Source organism: Penicillium griseofulvum, assembly GCF_001561935.1.
Source record: "Penicillium griseofulvum strain PG3 chromosome Unknown contig_91, whole genome shotgun sequence".
Taxonomy (NCBI): domain Eukaryota; kingdom Fungi; phylum Ascomycota; class Eurotiomycetes; order Eurotiales; family Aspergillaceae; genus Penicillium; species Penicillium griseofulvum.
The window spans coordinates 480,477-494,559 of NW_024467450.1; the positions used below are offsets into that span (position 1 = coordinate 480,477).

Here is a 14,083-nt window from a genome sequence, read left to right on the forward strand (position 1 = left end):
GTAGAAGGGCGGAGCCGCTGATTTCCCCCCGCTGAGCCTCAGGCATCTCTCTGTCTTTCCAACTTCCAACTTCCAGTCTTTATGATGCAATTGTTGAATTTTATCTTACATGAAGAGAAAAATATAATAGAATCTATTTGTCTATAGTCTCTCAACTATTTTTGAAAAATGTGGGACTTCAGATTAAAAGCCAGCTTCAATTTTATTGATCGGTGAACCACCTCTGAGAAAAGCAGATGAACAAACCCTATACAAACAATCTGCCATGAACATTGTAGAGATCTCTCAAACAAAACTCACGTGCTTTCCAGTTCTCGGATATACGGTCTTTACTCCTTCCTGGCAGGCAGATCTCCGTCCCATTGGATTTTCATGGTCATTGGGAACGGAGAGAAGCTACTGTGCTTGGCATCCATATACATGGCGATTCCTCCCAGTCCATTGAGCCTCTTCAGATGACCTTGGGGTCCGGGAGCGCGACGGACATTATCCAGTCGCCCAAGAACCTTGAGCATAGTAGAAAGTGCAAGAGGGCACATTTTGACGCCCAGGCATTCGTGAGGACCGAAGCCAAAGTGAGTGTACAGGCTCATGTCACGGTCAAGACGGACCTTGTCGGGATCGGGGAACGCAACAGGGTCGCGGCCTGCAACAACCTGTATTTCGCACAGACTGTTAATATCCGAATGTCTAAAGGTAAAAAGGAGACCAAAAGACTTACCAAGTTGCAAATGATCTCCTGGCCAGCTTCCAAAGTGACCTTCTCGCCGTTATCTTCGACCACCGTTGGCTTAGTGACATGTCGTGGCAATGCCACCGAGCATCGGAGTCTCGCTCCTTCCATGAAGCTATATACAGTAAGTATAGCCTCTTAGATCCTAATTGTGGTATGAAGAAACTTACTATCGCACAAGGAGCTCGTCGGCCTCCGGGGTGTCCTCTCTAGACAGGCGCTGGATCTCAACCAGATGCTCCGCCGCTTCTTCGGAGAGGTAGTAGTCAATACATTGGGAGAAAAGTTGGCCTTGATTGGCAACCAATGCACCGGCCGTGGGAAGAATGTGCGACCACACAACGTCCTTAACCGGTAACTCGCTGTCGAGCAAGCGCTGAATCATGTGGACACCATATTCACTCAAAATATCATGGCGGTGCAGACGATTGACCAAGTTGGAAATGAACCCAGTCTTAGCAACGAGTTCGACGTTGGCTAGCGTCAACTCACCCAGCTGCTGTGCAACATTGCGAGCTGTCTGGCAAAGTGGGAAAGACTTGGACGGGTCAACATCGTAGAAGATACTTGCGAAAATCACGGCCAGAATCTGGTACAACTCCTGCTCGCTGAACACGCCTCTTGGGTTTGACTCTGTCTTGAGAGACAGGGAGAAGACGTTGGCACAGAAGTGAACTTGGGCGAGAATTGCAACATCACGAACGATGTCGACCTGGTTGACGCCAGCAACCTTGTATGAGTTTCGTTCAAGGAGTTTCAGAGTAATGTCCTCGTAGAAGGCCTTCACTTCTGATTCCCACTTCTCACGGTGCAGAGCACTACCGATCATCTTTCGAGAAGCTGCGTTGGCGGGGAGATCACCCGACAAGGCGAAGTCTCGGCCATAAGGGCGACCACTATTCTCCATCAAAAATTGGATCTTGTCACCCCATACTACCTTGAATCCTTCTTGGTCTTTCAAGATTTTCGTGCAAGCAGAGTGGGAGTTGATAAAGAGGGCCGGGGCTTTATAAAGTGGTCGATCAAAGCTATAGGTATTTACCTTACCAAGGCTGGTCAAAATCTTCTTGTTCTCATCAGGGACAACCATCGGGAAGTGTGCGTAAACCGAGCCGCGGCGGAAATGATTGGGGAAGGCCTTGTTGACCAATTTGTAGAAGACATGACCGCCGTCAACAGAGACATCATTGCTGATCTCATTGAATGCCCAGTTTGTGAGGTGCTTCGGTGTGAAGTCAACGGTATAGAAACGATCGCCACGAACCAAGGCAACTGCATCAGAGAGAATGGCCCTAGAAGTCGTGAAATTGGTACATAGACCGCTACCCGGTGTCATAGCCTGCTTGGCCTCTTCGACAACGAGGCCAGGGTACAACTCAACAAGATCGGGGTGGTCATAAAAATGCTTAAGCTGATCCGCGATGTATGGGTCTGGGTTGATCTCTTCAAAGGTTTGATAAGAAGCCAAACCAAAGTACTGACGGAATTCATTCAAAGTTGCCAAATTCCAAGAGCGTGCCTGCTTGATGCCAAGAACCTCGATGCTTCTGAAGACTTCTGGCACATTCAAAGCACCGAACGCTCCGGCAGGATCCTCAACACTCTCTTCGAAGATCTTGACCAAATCATTATCGTCAAATTTCCCATCTGCTTGTCGTTGCAATTTGGCGAAAGGGCGTTCTTGGGGATCTGCTGGGAGTTTTGATTCCCATTGGCGAAGACCACCCGTAAATTGCTGCATGCTAATCTGCTTCGGGTCCTGCCCATCAAATAGTTCTTTATACAGATCCTTCGACCATTCGTCGTCCCGAGCCGAGACACAAGAATGCCAGCGATAAACAAGATTGAACTCGGCAGATACTTGGTTTCCGGTAGCCTGGGCAGCTGCCTCGCCAAGCAAGCTATCCTTCATCTCCGCACGGGGATCCAAACTCCACACACTGTCAGTTCGGTTGACGTTGAGAATAGTTCGAACATAATCCTTCAGAATGATGTTAACATAAAGACCACAAGTAACCAGTCTTGCGGTTTGGAAGAGATCGTTATCCCATGTGGCATAAGCTTGAGCATTTGACTCATCCGGCTTTGTGAAACGGCCACCTTCATTGATAGCTGCCAGTTGGGTGACAACCGAGTTGTGGAAACGATTGAACATGATGAGAAGGACACCAACGCCCGGGGGGAATCCCAAAACCCGCTTGGTGGAGAAGCTGTCAGGCTTCAACTTTCCATCCTTGAATGTTCTGATTGTATCCTGTTCTTTCTGGTTGTTACCATAAAGCGGAGACAAGTCCAAGTATGAGGAGGTCAAAGATTTTGTATGGTCCCTAGGATCCGTCTGGAACAAGTCTGAGAAATGTTAGTCTCAGTGATACTGCTGTCTCTCATCGCAGATGTCAAATCAGCCAGCCTACCGTGAATGATAATAGAGGCAAGATAAAATAGCACGCTAGAAATCTTGTTTGGGTGTTCCTTGAAATCCTTCCGGGCCAAGAGACTATCGAAAAGAGCCTCTGGCTCTGGAAGAGCAGCAGGCTGCATAGTCTTAGGTCGAACGGACCGTGCATATGGAGTGTTAGCAGCACCAATTTGGGGCCAGTAAGGGTTCTATGGCTGTTTAGCAGAGATCTTCAACCAACAGGGGGACAATTCCTACGTTTCCCGATCCATCAGCCTTCCGGTATGCGGCATCGCGTCCAAGATAGCTACATCACCAGTCAGTTGTTGGACATTTCGCATACAAATTAGCCTTGGAATAGCGCATTGCATGACTCACGAGGCAGGCGGGTGCTCCAAATCCCCCCACAATTGGCCTAGGAAGGTATTGGTCACCTGCTTGCCATTTCGAGATGTCGAAGGCAAGCCAGCAGCAAGCTGTAGAGAAGTTAGAGCGGGAATAGAGCCAATTCCTCGCGGAAACACAAACCTGAACCACGCGCTCCATGACATAGTCTCTGTCATTAACTGCCTCACCAGTCACGGCACTTTTGACAACCTCCGCCAAAGTTTTGGCATCTTCCAGGTCAAAATTGAGCAGGTCCTTAGCAAGGCCCGTCACAGTTGGCTTTTGTACATAGCTACCATCGCCAGTTTCGGTGGGCAAGGGCCGCAAGGCTGCAGTCACAACTTTCTCGATCTGAGCAATCATGCTGCTGGAATTGGACTCGTCCTCAGCCATGGTGGATGGAGATGATATAATACAATGGAATAGTATATAAGAAATTTAGGTGTGAACTGTGATCTGTTAGTCTCAGTGCCATAAGATAACAGCGGGGTGGTATTTTGCGACTAAGGGGTTTACGAAAACCCTGAGCCGGGGCCAAATGGTTCAAGGTAGAAGTCGAACAAGAAAAAGAAGAAGAAGAAGAATTATAATGTATCGATTAGTAGCTTACCGTATATGTCAAGACAATTAGTCAGGGTAAAGTATCGAGATAATACTATGTAAGGTGGACAACTTAGCAACTCAGAGTCGCAAGCATGTATGTATATAGAGATGCAGTAAAAGAGACAATCACAGGTATTTAAGAAAAGAAGAAGTGAACCATCAGGCGACCAGTTCGGCGGAAATGGGATAGGATATTATTATAATGGGAATCACGGAGTAAGCCGAGACCCATCAGCCGAGCAAAGCGTACGGCTGAATGCGCACATCCTAGGAGATTCAGCCGCGCCTCCATTGACAATTACTTAGTGCAAGGTGGGAGAGGAAGAATGCCCCACCTGGGCACTGCTATGAACAATCAAATATCTCTGATTCGTGCATGATTCTCCCCCTGTCAAGTCTTATGGGATTTTTGTCTAACCACTTATTGGATGAACCGTGACGGATGATCCGGAATACGAATGCCTAGCTAAACTAATAGACACGAGCTATATTAGCACATGCAATAGCTTACTTTAGCACTCCGTAGTTTGGACAGATGTGGCCTAAATGGGGCAATGACAACGGCCAAATGGGTCCGAGGATCTGCAACTCAGGCTCTGCAAGATATTATTTTCTTACTGAGAAATAAATGTAACAATGGCAGGTACCTAGAGACTCCAAATGGACTTCTTAGGTTTGTCCCGGTTGAGGCGTTGATTGGCAATGCCGTTTGGCCAGACTAATGCAAGATGGAGCTGAGACCACCAGGGCAAGACGGGGCGATATCATTCGATTCTGATTTGACGTTGCCATTAAATATTATAGTAGCTTGTTTCTCTCAGCTTCCACAAACCCCAGCACTGCCTTGCAGTTTTTGTGCCCCACTGTAATGCGTCTCACTTTAGCTTCGGGGACGGGTCGTTCCAGCTGACAGCCCAGATGACTGGGGAGGGTATATAACCTTTGTTTTGTCCCAGTAGACAATGGCATTCAAGGTGGCCGAGATACCGCATTGAGCAGAATATGCCATTGGCGGACAGGCCAGTCCAATTTCTAAGGTGATGTGAGGAAGACCAAAATCATCCGGAGCGACAGACATAGCCACACGCTCAATTGCCAAGATGCAAAGATTGTATGATTCTCATAAAAAAAATAAGAAAACACAGTGAAAGCGACATACCCTTGTTCTCAGCTGCCAAGGGAGCCTTGGAAGGCCATCCCAGGAAAGCCCAAACATTCCAAACATTGGATTTTGGATATTTGGCCTTAGGTGTCAACACGTGACGTCAACCGAGGCCCCAATTGTAGATTGTTGGGACTGCACTGTTTTTAGTGAGTCGCAATTTCAAGTTCTCTTGATTTCAAATAAGCTCCATCATTGCAGCATTATCTCTACTTGAGCTAAGTTATCATAATCATGGCGGCTGAGAAAATCACGCTCGTCGTTCAGCCAAGGGGTATGCATACATAGCTATCGTTTGCCCAAAGCTCTCAACAAGACAGCGAGAGTAGCCTGAAAGCATCGCATCGCTAATCAAAAAGCAGGCAAGCCCATCCGGAAGCTCCCCAAGGAAATTGAGATTCCTCTCAATGCCTCCACTGAAGAATTGCACACTGCGCTGTCCGCAGTATCCGGCTGCTCAACCCACCGGATGAGAATCACCAAGGGTAGTGACCACAGCGTGGTGCCGAACTCGATCAACACGACCATTGAGGACACCGGCATGCGCAACTCAAGCGTTATCTACGTCAAGGATCTCGGTGCGTGTCTATACTCAATACCATAAGCCATGCGAATCCAACCCCTAGGATGCGCAGTCTGCCTATCGAACCACAGAAATTAACATATAGTTCTTCAACCCAACAGGCCCCCAAATCGCCTGGCGTACCGTCTTCATTATCGAATACCTCGGTCCACTCCTGATCCCCGCGCTCTTCCTCTTCCCACTCCGACCCTTCCTGTACTTCACCTTCGACAAGCCCCTCCCCGTGCCCTCAGACCTCCAGCTCCTAGTCTGCGCGCTCCTGACCGTGCACTTCCTGAAGCGCGAGTTCGAGACAATCTTTGTGCACCGTTTCAGCAGCGCCACCATGCCCGCCCGCAACATCGTCAAGAACAGCGCCCACTACTGGATTCTGGCTGGTTTCAACATCGCCTACTGGGTGTTCCGCCCGGACGCGAAAGCCGCCACCAGCACCCCCAACCAGGCTCTTGTGTACGCCGGACTTGCGCTCTTTGTCTTCGGTGAGCTGGCGAACCTAAATGCGCACTACATCCTGCGTAATCTTCGTCGACCTGGTACTACTGAGCGAGGCATTCCGTCTGGATTCGGCTTCAGTGCCGTTACCTGCCCTAACTACTTCTTTGAGATCCTGGCTTGGTTGGGTATTTTCCTTGTCAGCCAGTTGAACTGGAGTGTGTTGCTCTTCGTTGCTGTTGGTGGGTTGCAGATGTGGAGCTGGGCTTGGAAGAAAGAGAAGCGCTACCGCAAGGAGTTCGGTGACAAGTACAAGAAGAAGCGCTCTGTCATCTTCCCTGGCCTTGCCTAAGAAGTTGGCAGAATGGTCAAGTCCAGGCTGGTATTTGGCAATCTCATCTGCTATGCCAATGGGCTGAGTGATTGAATGAGTGGAGAAGAGGAAGAAAACTATTGCAAGGCAACAAATTGCCTTTGTTGGGAGCTCGAAAGGAGCCCCAAGCAGCTTATCGATCAACCCTAGTTGTCGTGATAGTGTGCGCTAATTACTGATATCATGAGGCGATGTATTATTTTGGTATTGGACATAGAAAAAATGAATGAGTATCGTGTTCCTTTTGCAGCTATGTATGCACGCCAATTTGAAAGCAAGAATACGCCATATGTTGAAGTCTCCACACTCCGACCAACCCTAAGAATGTACGCATAAACAGAAGAACAATCCCAAGCAAAACGCCATTCCCTCACGTGGAAACAGTGAACTTCTAAATGCAAGTCACCTCAAAAACAAGGTTCTTCAGCCTCATGCGGTCTAATCACTCTGTGCCTTCTTCTCCCATAGCTTATAGTATGACTCTAGTTCCCGGGCACAGTCCCGGCCCTTTGTATCATCGCACCCATGAAATTGGATCACGAAGTCACCATCCTTATAGGTCCCATCTAAAGCAGCACCCGGCGAGTCACTGCTATATGAGCTCAGAATGCGCTGGGGGACCAAGGCAGTTCGAGCAAGGACAGTTGGGTGCCACTGCATGATGTGATCCTAACAAAATTTCTGTCAGTATCAAGACTCTCGAAGCTCTATCTACATAAAGATAGAGTAATAGAATAAAGGATCTATCTTACCAGTCCATGGGTTTCCGCCTTAGCAAAGTTGTAGTTGCGGAAAAGCGGATCAAACCAGACGTCCAGGAAGAAACGGGCGAACTCGCCATTCTTCAAAATGAAGCTCCCGGGGTTCAAATCTTCGCTGTCTTGAGTGAGGATAAGTTCCACGTCCGCTTCCTTCTGATTGGCGAACGTTCTTATTATACTATCGGGCGGCACAATGGGCACATCCCTCATCATCAAGTCTTCAAGACGGCCCTTCTCCAGAATGTGAGACTTGAGGGGTTTGGTAGGGTTCATGATCAAAGCATTAGTGGCGAGATGGAAGAAATATGCCGAGCGAGGATGCGTAGCCATGGCATGGCGGGTGGCCGGTGCAACAGCCCAGGTCATTGGGGCGTCGCCAACGGCATCGTCATAATCCGACACACTTGCGAAGAAGTTGGTGTAGCCTGTCACCCGTGAAGGTTAGATCAAGTCCACTGGGAAGGAAGCCCCCTCCACACTATTTCATATAGGGTTTTCTTACCATGACGCTTGGCATAGTCCTCCCGGTTTGCAATAATCTTTTTGAGATAGCTCTCGCTGAACCGTTGACGGTCTAGCAGTGTGACGATTACCACACCAGAAGTCCCCACCGGGGCCACAATAGATGTAGAAGATGAGGAGTAAAGGTAGTGGATGAGATAAATAAGGGATGATATTGCGAATGCTAGGACGGCGATCGACTTTAGTTGTTTCCTGCGGTAGGATGACATTCGAGGGGAACGGGAGAAAGGTACAGTATGCGGGCTCCGCCGCGGAGGTAACGCGAACTGCATGAAGGCGGGTGTATGTGTCCCTATGTGATGTTATACAAGGGACAGTAATTCTGTTTGAATCAGATCATAATAAGGGCAAAGTCGAAGAGTTGAAGGCTAGAAGTAAGAGACTTGAAGATCGACGCGGGTGCGAAGATCCCGAGATGTGTGGCGTCCGAATCCGGCCCACCTTTTACATTCCAGGGCTTGGACAAACCGCATCCAGTGGGAATTTACATCCATAAATGTATATTTGGATTGGAATTAGTAAGGTATAAGATATATATTCTCTCTTAATTGGTTCAATAATATAATAATTTTATTGCACAATAATTGTGAAAAAAAAAACGAAGATAAGGAAAATGATGTTGGCTGATATATTTTATAGATCAGCCCTAGCATAACTCCAGGGCTGAACACACCAGCTTATGTCGCCCTTCTCTCACACTTTTGACCTTTATTCTTTCAAACATTGATGTTTAGGTAGGATGAATGAAAATATATGTTAAATTTTTATATTTGTATTGAGATGCATTGCAAATATATTCGAATGTCTTCGCAATATTATGAGGGTTACTATCATCGCATTGCTTTTTACTTGCTCTCTAGAATGGAGGAGGGTTCAAGTCCAACCCATCAACCGTCAATCGGAATGCATCTCTTGAATAACTTCCTGCAACATCCATATCAAGTCGACCTCGCTCACAGTCCTCTAAGTCGATATCAGAGATCACAAGCCCATTTTCGATGCTTGAGCCATCAGCTGCATCATCAGTAGAGACTTCCCAGATAGGCTCAGCCACAACTTCACCAAAAGGTCCGACTATGCAGGAGCCACCACGCGAGATATAGCGGTCTGGAGTTTCTAAGAATGATGAGTCATTTGAACATGTAACCAAGCCGAGGGTGGCCATATACGACGTACCTTCTGTAGTCTTACTCTGCTCAGTTATCCAGGACGGTAGTTCATTGTAGCGCACGCACTGGTTGCAAGATAGCACGAAAGTGCGACCTTCGCCGCCAATAGTGCGCATGAGAGGCAACCAAGTGTCACGGCTGTCAGCTGTGGGTGCGAGGTAGATGTTCACATTTTGCGAGTAAAGACTTTGACGAAGTAAAGGCATGAAGCTTTCCCAGCAGATAGCGGCGGCAATAGTAAGCTTGACTCCATTGAGCTCCGTAGTGATAGCTTTGAGGGTAGAAGGAGAGCCCTGGGCCCATACAAGGCGTTCTGAGCCAGTCTTTTTCAACAATTTCAGGTCAGCATTGATCCAATCCCGCTGCATTCGACGCTAAGTCAAATCCGCTACGGTTTGCAGCAAAAAATAAATGACCATGTACTTACAGGCATGACCTTTCGTCTTTTCCCCAGAACACCCCGCAGTGGGTCAACATACAGCGCGGAGCAGTACAAGCTCCCCCCGGCTTTTTCAATTAACCCAGTTGCAATAAAGACACCCGTTTCTCGGGACAGCCGCTCAAGGAACTCTCTTGTCCCATCACCACGGTGGTCTCGACCTTGAGCTACTGGGAGCTTGCGCTTGACCCAGTCATCTCCCCCTCCAGCGGGTGTATCGCCTAGATCGACCGCAGCACGGAAGTATTCAAGAAATTGATCTCGGCCATATGGTTCACGCGCCCCAAAAACAGTTCCAAAGTCACAGGTGCGAGGATAACCACCTAGGTAAGCTTCTGGAAAGAGCAGAAGATGGACACCCTTTGAAGCTGCATGTTGAGTGGTTTGCTTGAGAGCAGCAAGAGTCAACTCAAGTGTAGAGAGAGTGCGGGCTTGCGCCACAGCAACAGTGATTTTCTGAGGCATTATATTGTAGCTTTCTTTGTTGTAGTGGGATATTTCCAAAGCGAAGGTTGGAATGAGTCAGAATAAATAGTTACCCCTCTGAGCATCTAAAGCACTCAGTTCGGACTCTTTTCGGAGGCTGTAATGTCCGTCGGACTTTGACATACCGATGAGGCTGCATGGCAATTTCACCAATAGATTGACTTAGCCTTGGATCTTATTGGTCTATTATATCTAAAAGCACACTTGATATAAGCACTTAAATGAAGTTCAAGACAAAATAACTAAGTCTTTCAGTCTTTATCCTTCCAAAGTTCTGGTGAATACTTAGTCACGTGGATCAATGACGCCGAAAATGGAACTCATCGGACATCTCAGTCCGAAACATCCAGTGAGCCACCAAATGCCGAGTCCGAATGGAAAGGAATAGCCTACCCCCACTTAGAAAGAGACAGAGATCACTGGCTTGTCGGCGGTGCCGATTACGGAAGCAAAAGGTGAGTGTACTCTATCACAGCGTTGAATTGCAGAAAGACCAACCAAAGGCAGTGTACAGGAAGCAGACCATGTGATAATTGCACAGCAGCGAATGAAGGCAAATATATAATGGCACCGATAAAAAGTTAATTTTGTCTAATTGCCTATAGAATGTATCTCAAGTGAGCCGGTGAGCCGAAAGGCCCGTGTCAGTACCGAGTAGGTCGAGTCAACCGTCACAAGTACCATACTAACTGCTTTTATAGATACACCCGAGCCCTCGAAGAAAGAATTGTAGACCTCGAGTCTCAAATTCCGCAGGAGGGACTAGGGGATCCCAGCCGGAAGACAGCTAGGCAGGAATCTCCGCATCAAAGAGGCAATGAAGCGGACCATTTTTCTCAGACTTATCTTGCGTCAAGGCCACCATACCCTCGCAATGTACCCCAAACCAGAGCTTTTTCAGATGCACAGACAGAACAATCCTCTGCTCCTCTGCAATACCCGGCTAGTTCCCCATCATTAGCCTTGCCACTCCCCCGTGCAGTGGAGGGCTTGCCAGATCTTCATGGCCAATGTGGACACTCCAGCCTGTTGATTGGCATTCTAGCTACTCTCACAAGCACCAATTCCTCTGGATTATCTCAAGCACAGGCTGAAAGCCGAAATGCCCACGTTTTCTCACAGTCCACAAATCAGGTATCACAGGCAGATCATGTCCCTCGGCTGTCAAATGAGGTATCTGATCGCTTGGTGCAAATATACCTGGAACGAGTTAATCCACGATATCCATTTCTCCATCTCGCTACTTTCCTCGGTTGGTATGAATCATGGAAGGCTCATTCGCAGATGGATAGGGCCAGACATCACCAGTCTCTATGGAAGGATTATTTTGTGACCATGGTATGCATAAAACACTGGTTATTTCGAATTGACACTGACTTTCTATACATTTCAGGTGCATGCTGTTGCCCTACTTTTAACACCCCGAGTCTCGGTCGATGACATTGCTACTTCTCAAGTAAGCGATTTTTGAATACTACATCTACGACAAAAGGGAAAGCTAACAGCTTAGTCTTTGTATAACACTGCCATGCAATATCTTACCCACGTTTTTGCGCAGCCCGACTCTGTTCTACATGCCCAGGCATATCTGCTTCTGACCCTGCATGCACTTCATTCGCCATCATCGCATATGATTGTAACTATTGTCTCTGCGATGATGAGATATTGTGTTCTGGCCGAACTTCATTTAGCTGAGAGTGAGCCGGTGGTGCCAAATCCCGCGTTTTCACTGGAGATCCAAACCCGCCGCCGAGTATTTTGGTCTGCTTATGCTTTGGATCGATTTGTCAGTTGGATTTACCACATCCCCAATAATATCATTGATGAACACATTAGCGTGGAGGTAAGTCATTTCTCAATAACCTGAAATTTGTATATGTACCTGGAAAAGACGTTGAAGGCACTGACAATGGTAGCTTTTTTCAAACGTCGGAGACGCGGACCTTCAGCATGAAGGATCAGATGGTAGTCGCATTCGAGTAGAAACACTACCGCAGAAAACACATGTCTCACCAGCCCTTCACCTATTCCGATGCAGACGCATACAATCCCGGATCATAAGCACCATGCTGCGATCTGATTTCAAAGAAATCGATGCTTCAACGACATGGAGAGAACACATGTTGGCCGAGTTAGATTCCTGGAGGTCGCAGTTACGTCTATTGAGCGATGTTGCCTCCAAAAGCTACACAAGCGATCGATGGGTTGGCATGGCTTACAACTACACGATCCTCTTATTACACCAGCCGACAAAAGAAAACGTCTGTAATGGCTTTGGGGACCGATCAATCCCAGCCTGTGTTCAGATTGCTATGACATTCAGAACTTTTCAAAAAGACCGACAGACAGCACAACTATGGCCTGGAGTATGTGCTCGAAATCCTCTATTCTTTCTTCCCATCAACTAACTAAGTCCGGTAATCAGCTCTTGAGTCAAGTTGCTGTAGGTATCACCCTTCTATACTGCTTCTGGGCAACTCCACCCCGACATCAAACCGTCGCCTACCGGTCAAGAGAAGTTCCAGAAGCATTACGCGCCTGCTCAACTGCGCTAGCCATACTCGCTGAGCGATGGGTTGAAGCTGAACCTTTACGCGACGTCTTCGATGTTCTAGCCAAAGAAGTTCCACTCTACGGTATTGTAGAGGACGACACGTCACCGAGGCATATCTCAGCGGAGTCTGCTTCCTACATTCAATCCCGGATGCCTTTGCTCACATCGATCATCATGCATCGGGGTGTTTTGCGTATGATACGCGAGATGACTACGGAGGATTTCCCTAGGAGTCAAAATGAGGAATTCCACCACCAACTGCCAGCATTGCATGACCAAACTATGCTTGGGGGTTTGAGTAGTCACATGTGCTCCGAGGAGTGTCCGTTTTTCCGTGAACCAACGCATCCTGGGTCGATGGCTGGCAGGGGTGCCCAGGCTTTTTCTCCACTTGATAATGAGATTGGCAGCGCATACGGGATTGACGAGACGCTCATGTTTCCACTCCTATTTGGCTCGGCGGAATTTTGATTACAGTGGGGTGCTATACTCTTTTTATACATACTTGTCATAGACTTTGCGTAAAAAAGGAGATGAATGAAACATTTTGATAAGGAACACAAAGTAAGATTGGAGTATATAAGTACACAGAAGACCCAATATGCAAATTGAAAAAAGAAATCGCACCCAAATTGGAAAGCTGTGGGACATCATTTCCGCCATGAGAAACGAGATAGCGTACAAAGATGGCACAAATTCCGATGATGCCCAAAACCCGTCCATCGCTCTTCAGGATAGTGATACAAGCGCCCGTTCATTCCCCTCGGCACGCAAGGTCGTCCAAGGCTCTACCGAGCATAAGACTGGGTGCGTCGCGAACCTTTGCGAGGCTTGGTCAATGCGTCAATGTCTAGGTTGTCGATTTTGTTTCTGATTTCCAGCCTGTGGTCCCTCATCCATTTGCTCAATGACGGGGGCTCAGGAATACCGTAGGCCTTGCGCTGAGATTCAAATTCGTCCTTGATCTTTGGTGTCTGCATAATCTGGTGTCGAAGATTCCATCCGAAAGGACCAAGCTCCTTGAGGCGTGTGGGCCGATCAGACAGCAAATAGTTGTCTAGGCCGCCGGCCTTGTAGATTGATCGCAAGGCACGACGAGTGACCTTGATAAAGACCGACTCGCCAAGAGCCTCACTCTCGATCTTCTTTCGGCGCACATTGGGCTTCCAGCTTCGTCGTGTCTTGCCTGCGTTGCGTCCCTTGGAGATCTTGTTGCCGAATCGGATCGAAGCGCCTCCGTAGAGACCGGAGTCGGCCTGCTTATACCACTTGGACGGTCCGTAGGGGTAGACTGGAGCAGTGTCCGGTAGTTTCGGAACCGATTGCGTTGCCGGCGTTGTTGAGAAGGATCGCTTCGGTGCAATAGAAAGGCTGCGGAAGGCCGCGGCCAAAGAGAAGGGGGCAGCCATTGCAGATCTTGTGTGTAAGCCTGCCATTGTGTACGACAGGTATCGGACCCTCGCAAATTGTCGAGAATGCAA

The 14,083-nt window shown here is 48.0% G+C and overlaps 5 protein-coding genes across 5 annotated transcripts; 2 read left to right on the forward strand and 3 right to left on the reverse strand.

Moving 5' to 3' along the window:
- Window positions 1-329: 329 nt before the first annotated feature.
- On the reverse strand, window positions 330-3,911 carry PGRI_064880 (peroxidase/cytochrome P450 family protein; the record flags this gene model as incomplete). The annotated part of the gene is made up of 7 exons (XM_040794202.1): window positions 330-656; window positions 722-848; window positions 904-3,082; window positions 3,148-3,340; window positions 3,390-3,438; window positions 3,510-3,607; window positions 3,660-3,911. 7 exons carry the CDS (start codon window positions 3,909-3,911, stop codon window positions 330-332), a joined length of 3,225 nt encoding a protein of 1,074 aa, XP_040649452.1.
- Window positions 3,912-5,517: 1,606 nt separating this feature from the next.
- PGRI_064890 (trans-2-enoyl-CoA reductase (NADPH) TSC13) lies at window positions 5,518-6,650 on the forward strand (the record flags this gene model as incomplete). Its single annotated transcript, XM_040794203.1, has 3 exons — window positions 5,518-5,557; window positions 5,646-5,861; window positions 5,968-6,650. The coding sequence occupies 3 exons, from the start codon at window positions 5,518-5,520 to the stop codon at window positions 6,648-6,650; spliced, it is 939 nt and encodes a 312-aa protein (XP_040649453.1).
- Window positions 6,651-7,109: 459 nt separating this feature from the next.
- PGRI_064900 (putative alpha-1,6-mannosyltransferase subunit) lies at window positions 7,110-10,027 on the reverse strand (the record flags this gene model as incomplete). The annotated part of the gene is made up of 6 exons (XM_040794204.1): window positions 7,110-7,340; window positions 7,424-7,857; window positions 7,935-8,246; window positions 8,912-9,070; window positions 9,131-9,485; window positions 9,551-10,027. The coding sequence occupies 6 exons, from the start codon at window positions 10,025-10,027 to the stop codon at window positions 7,110-7,112; spliced, it is 1,968 nt and encodes a 655-aa protein (XP_040649454.1).
- Window positions 10,028-12,114: 2,087 nt separating this feature from the next.
- PGRI_064910 (fungal specific transcription factor domain-containing protein) lies at window positions 12,115-13,073 on the forward strand (the record flags this gene model as incomplete). Its single annotated transcript, XM_040794205.1, has 2 exons — window positions 12,115-12,414; window positions 12,474-13,073. The coding sequence occupies 2 exons, from the start codon at window positions 12,115-12,117 to the stop codon at window positions 13,071-13,073; spliced, it is 900 nt and encodes a 299-aa protein (XP_040649455.1).
- Window positions 13,074-13,390: 317 nt separating this feature from the next.
- Window positions 13,391-14,038, reverse strand: PGRI_064920 (mitochondrial 54S ribosomal protein bL28m; the record flags this gene model as incomplete). Its single annotated transcript, XM_040794206.1, has 1 exon — window positions 13,391-14,038. One exon carries the CDS (start codon window positions 14,036-14,038, stop codon window positions 13,391-13,393), a length of 648 nt encoding a protein of 215 aa, XP_040649456.1.
- Between the last annotated feature and the right edge of the window lie 45 nt (window positions 14,039-14,083).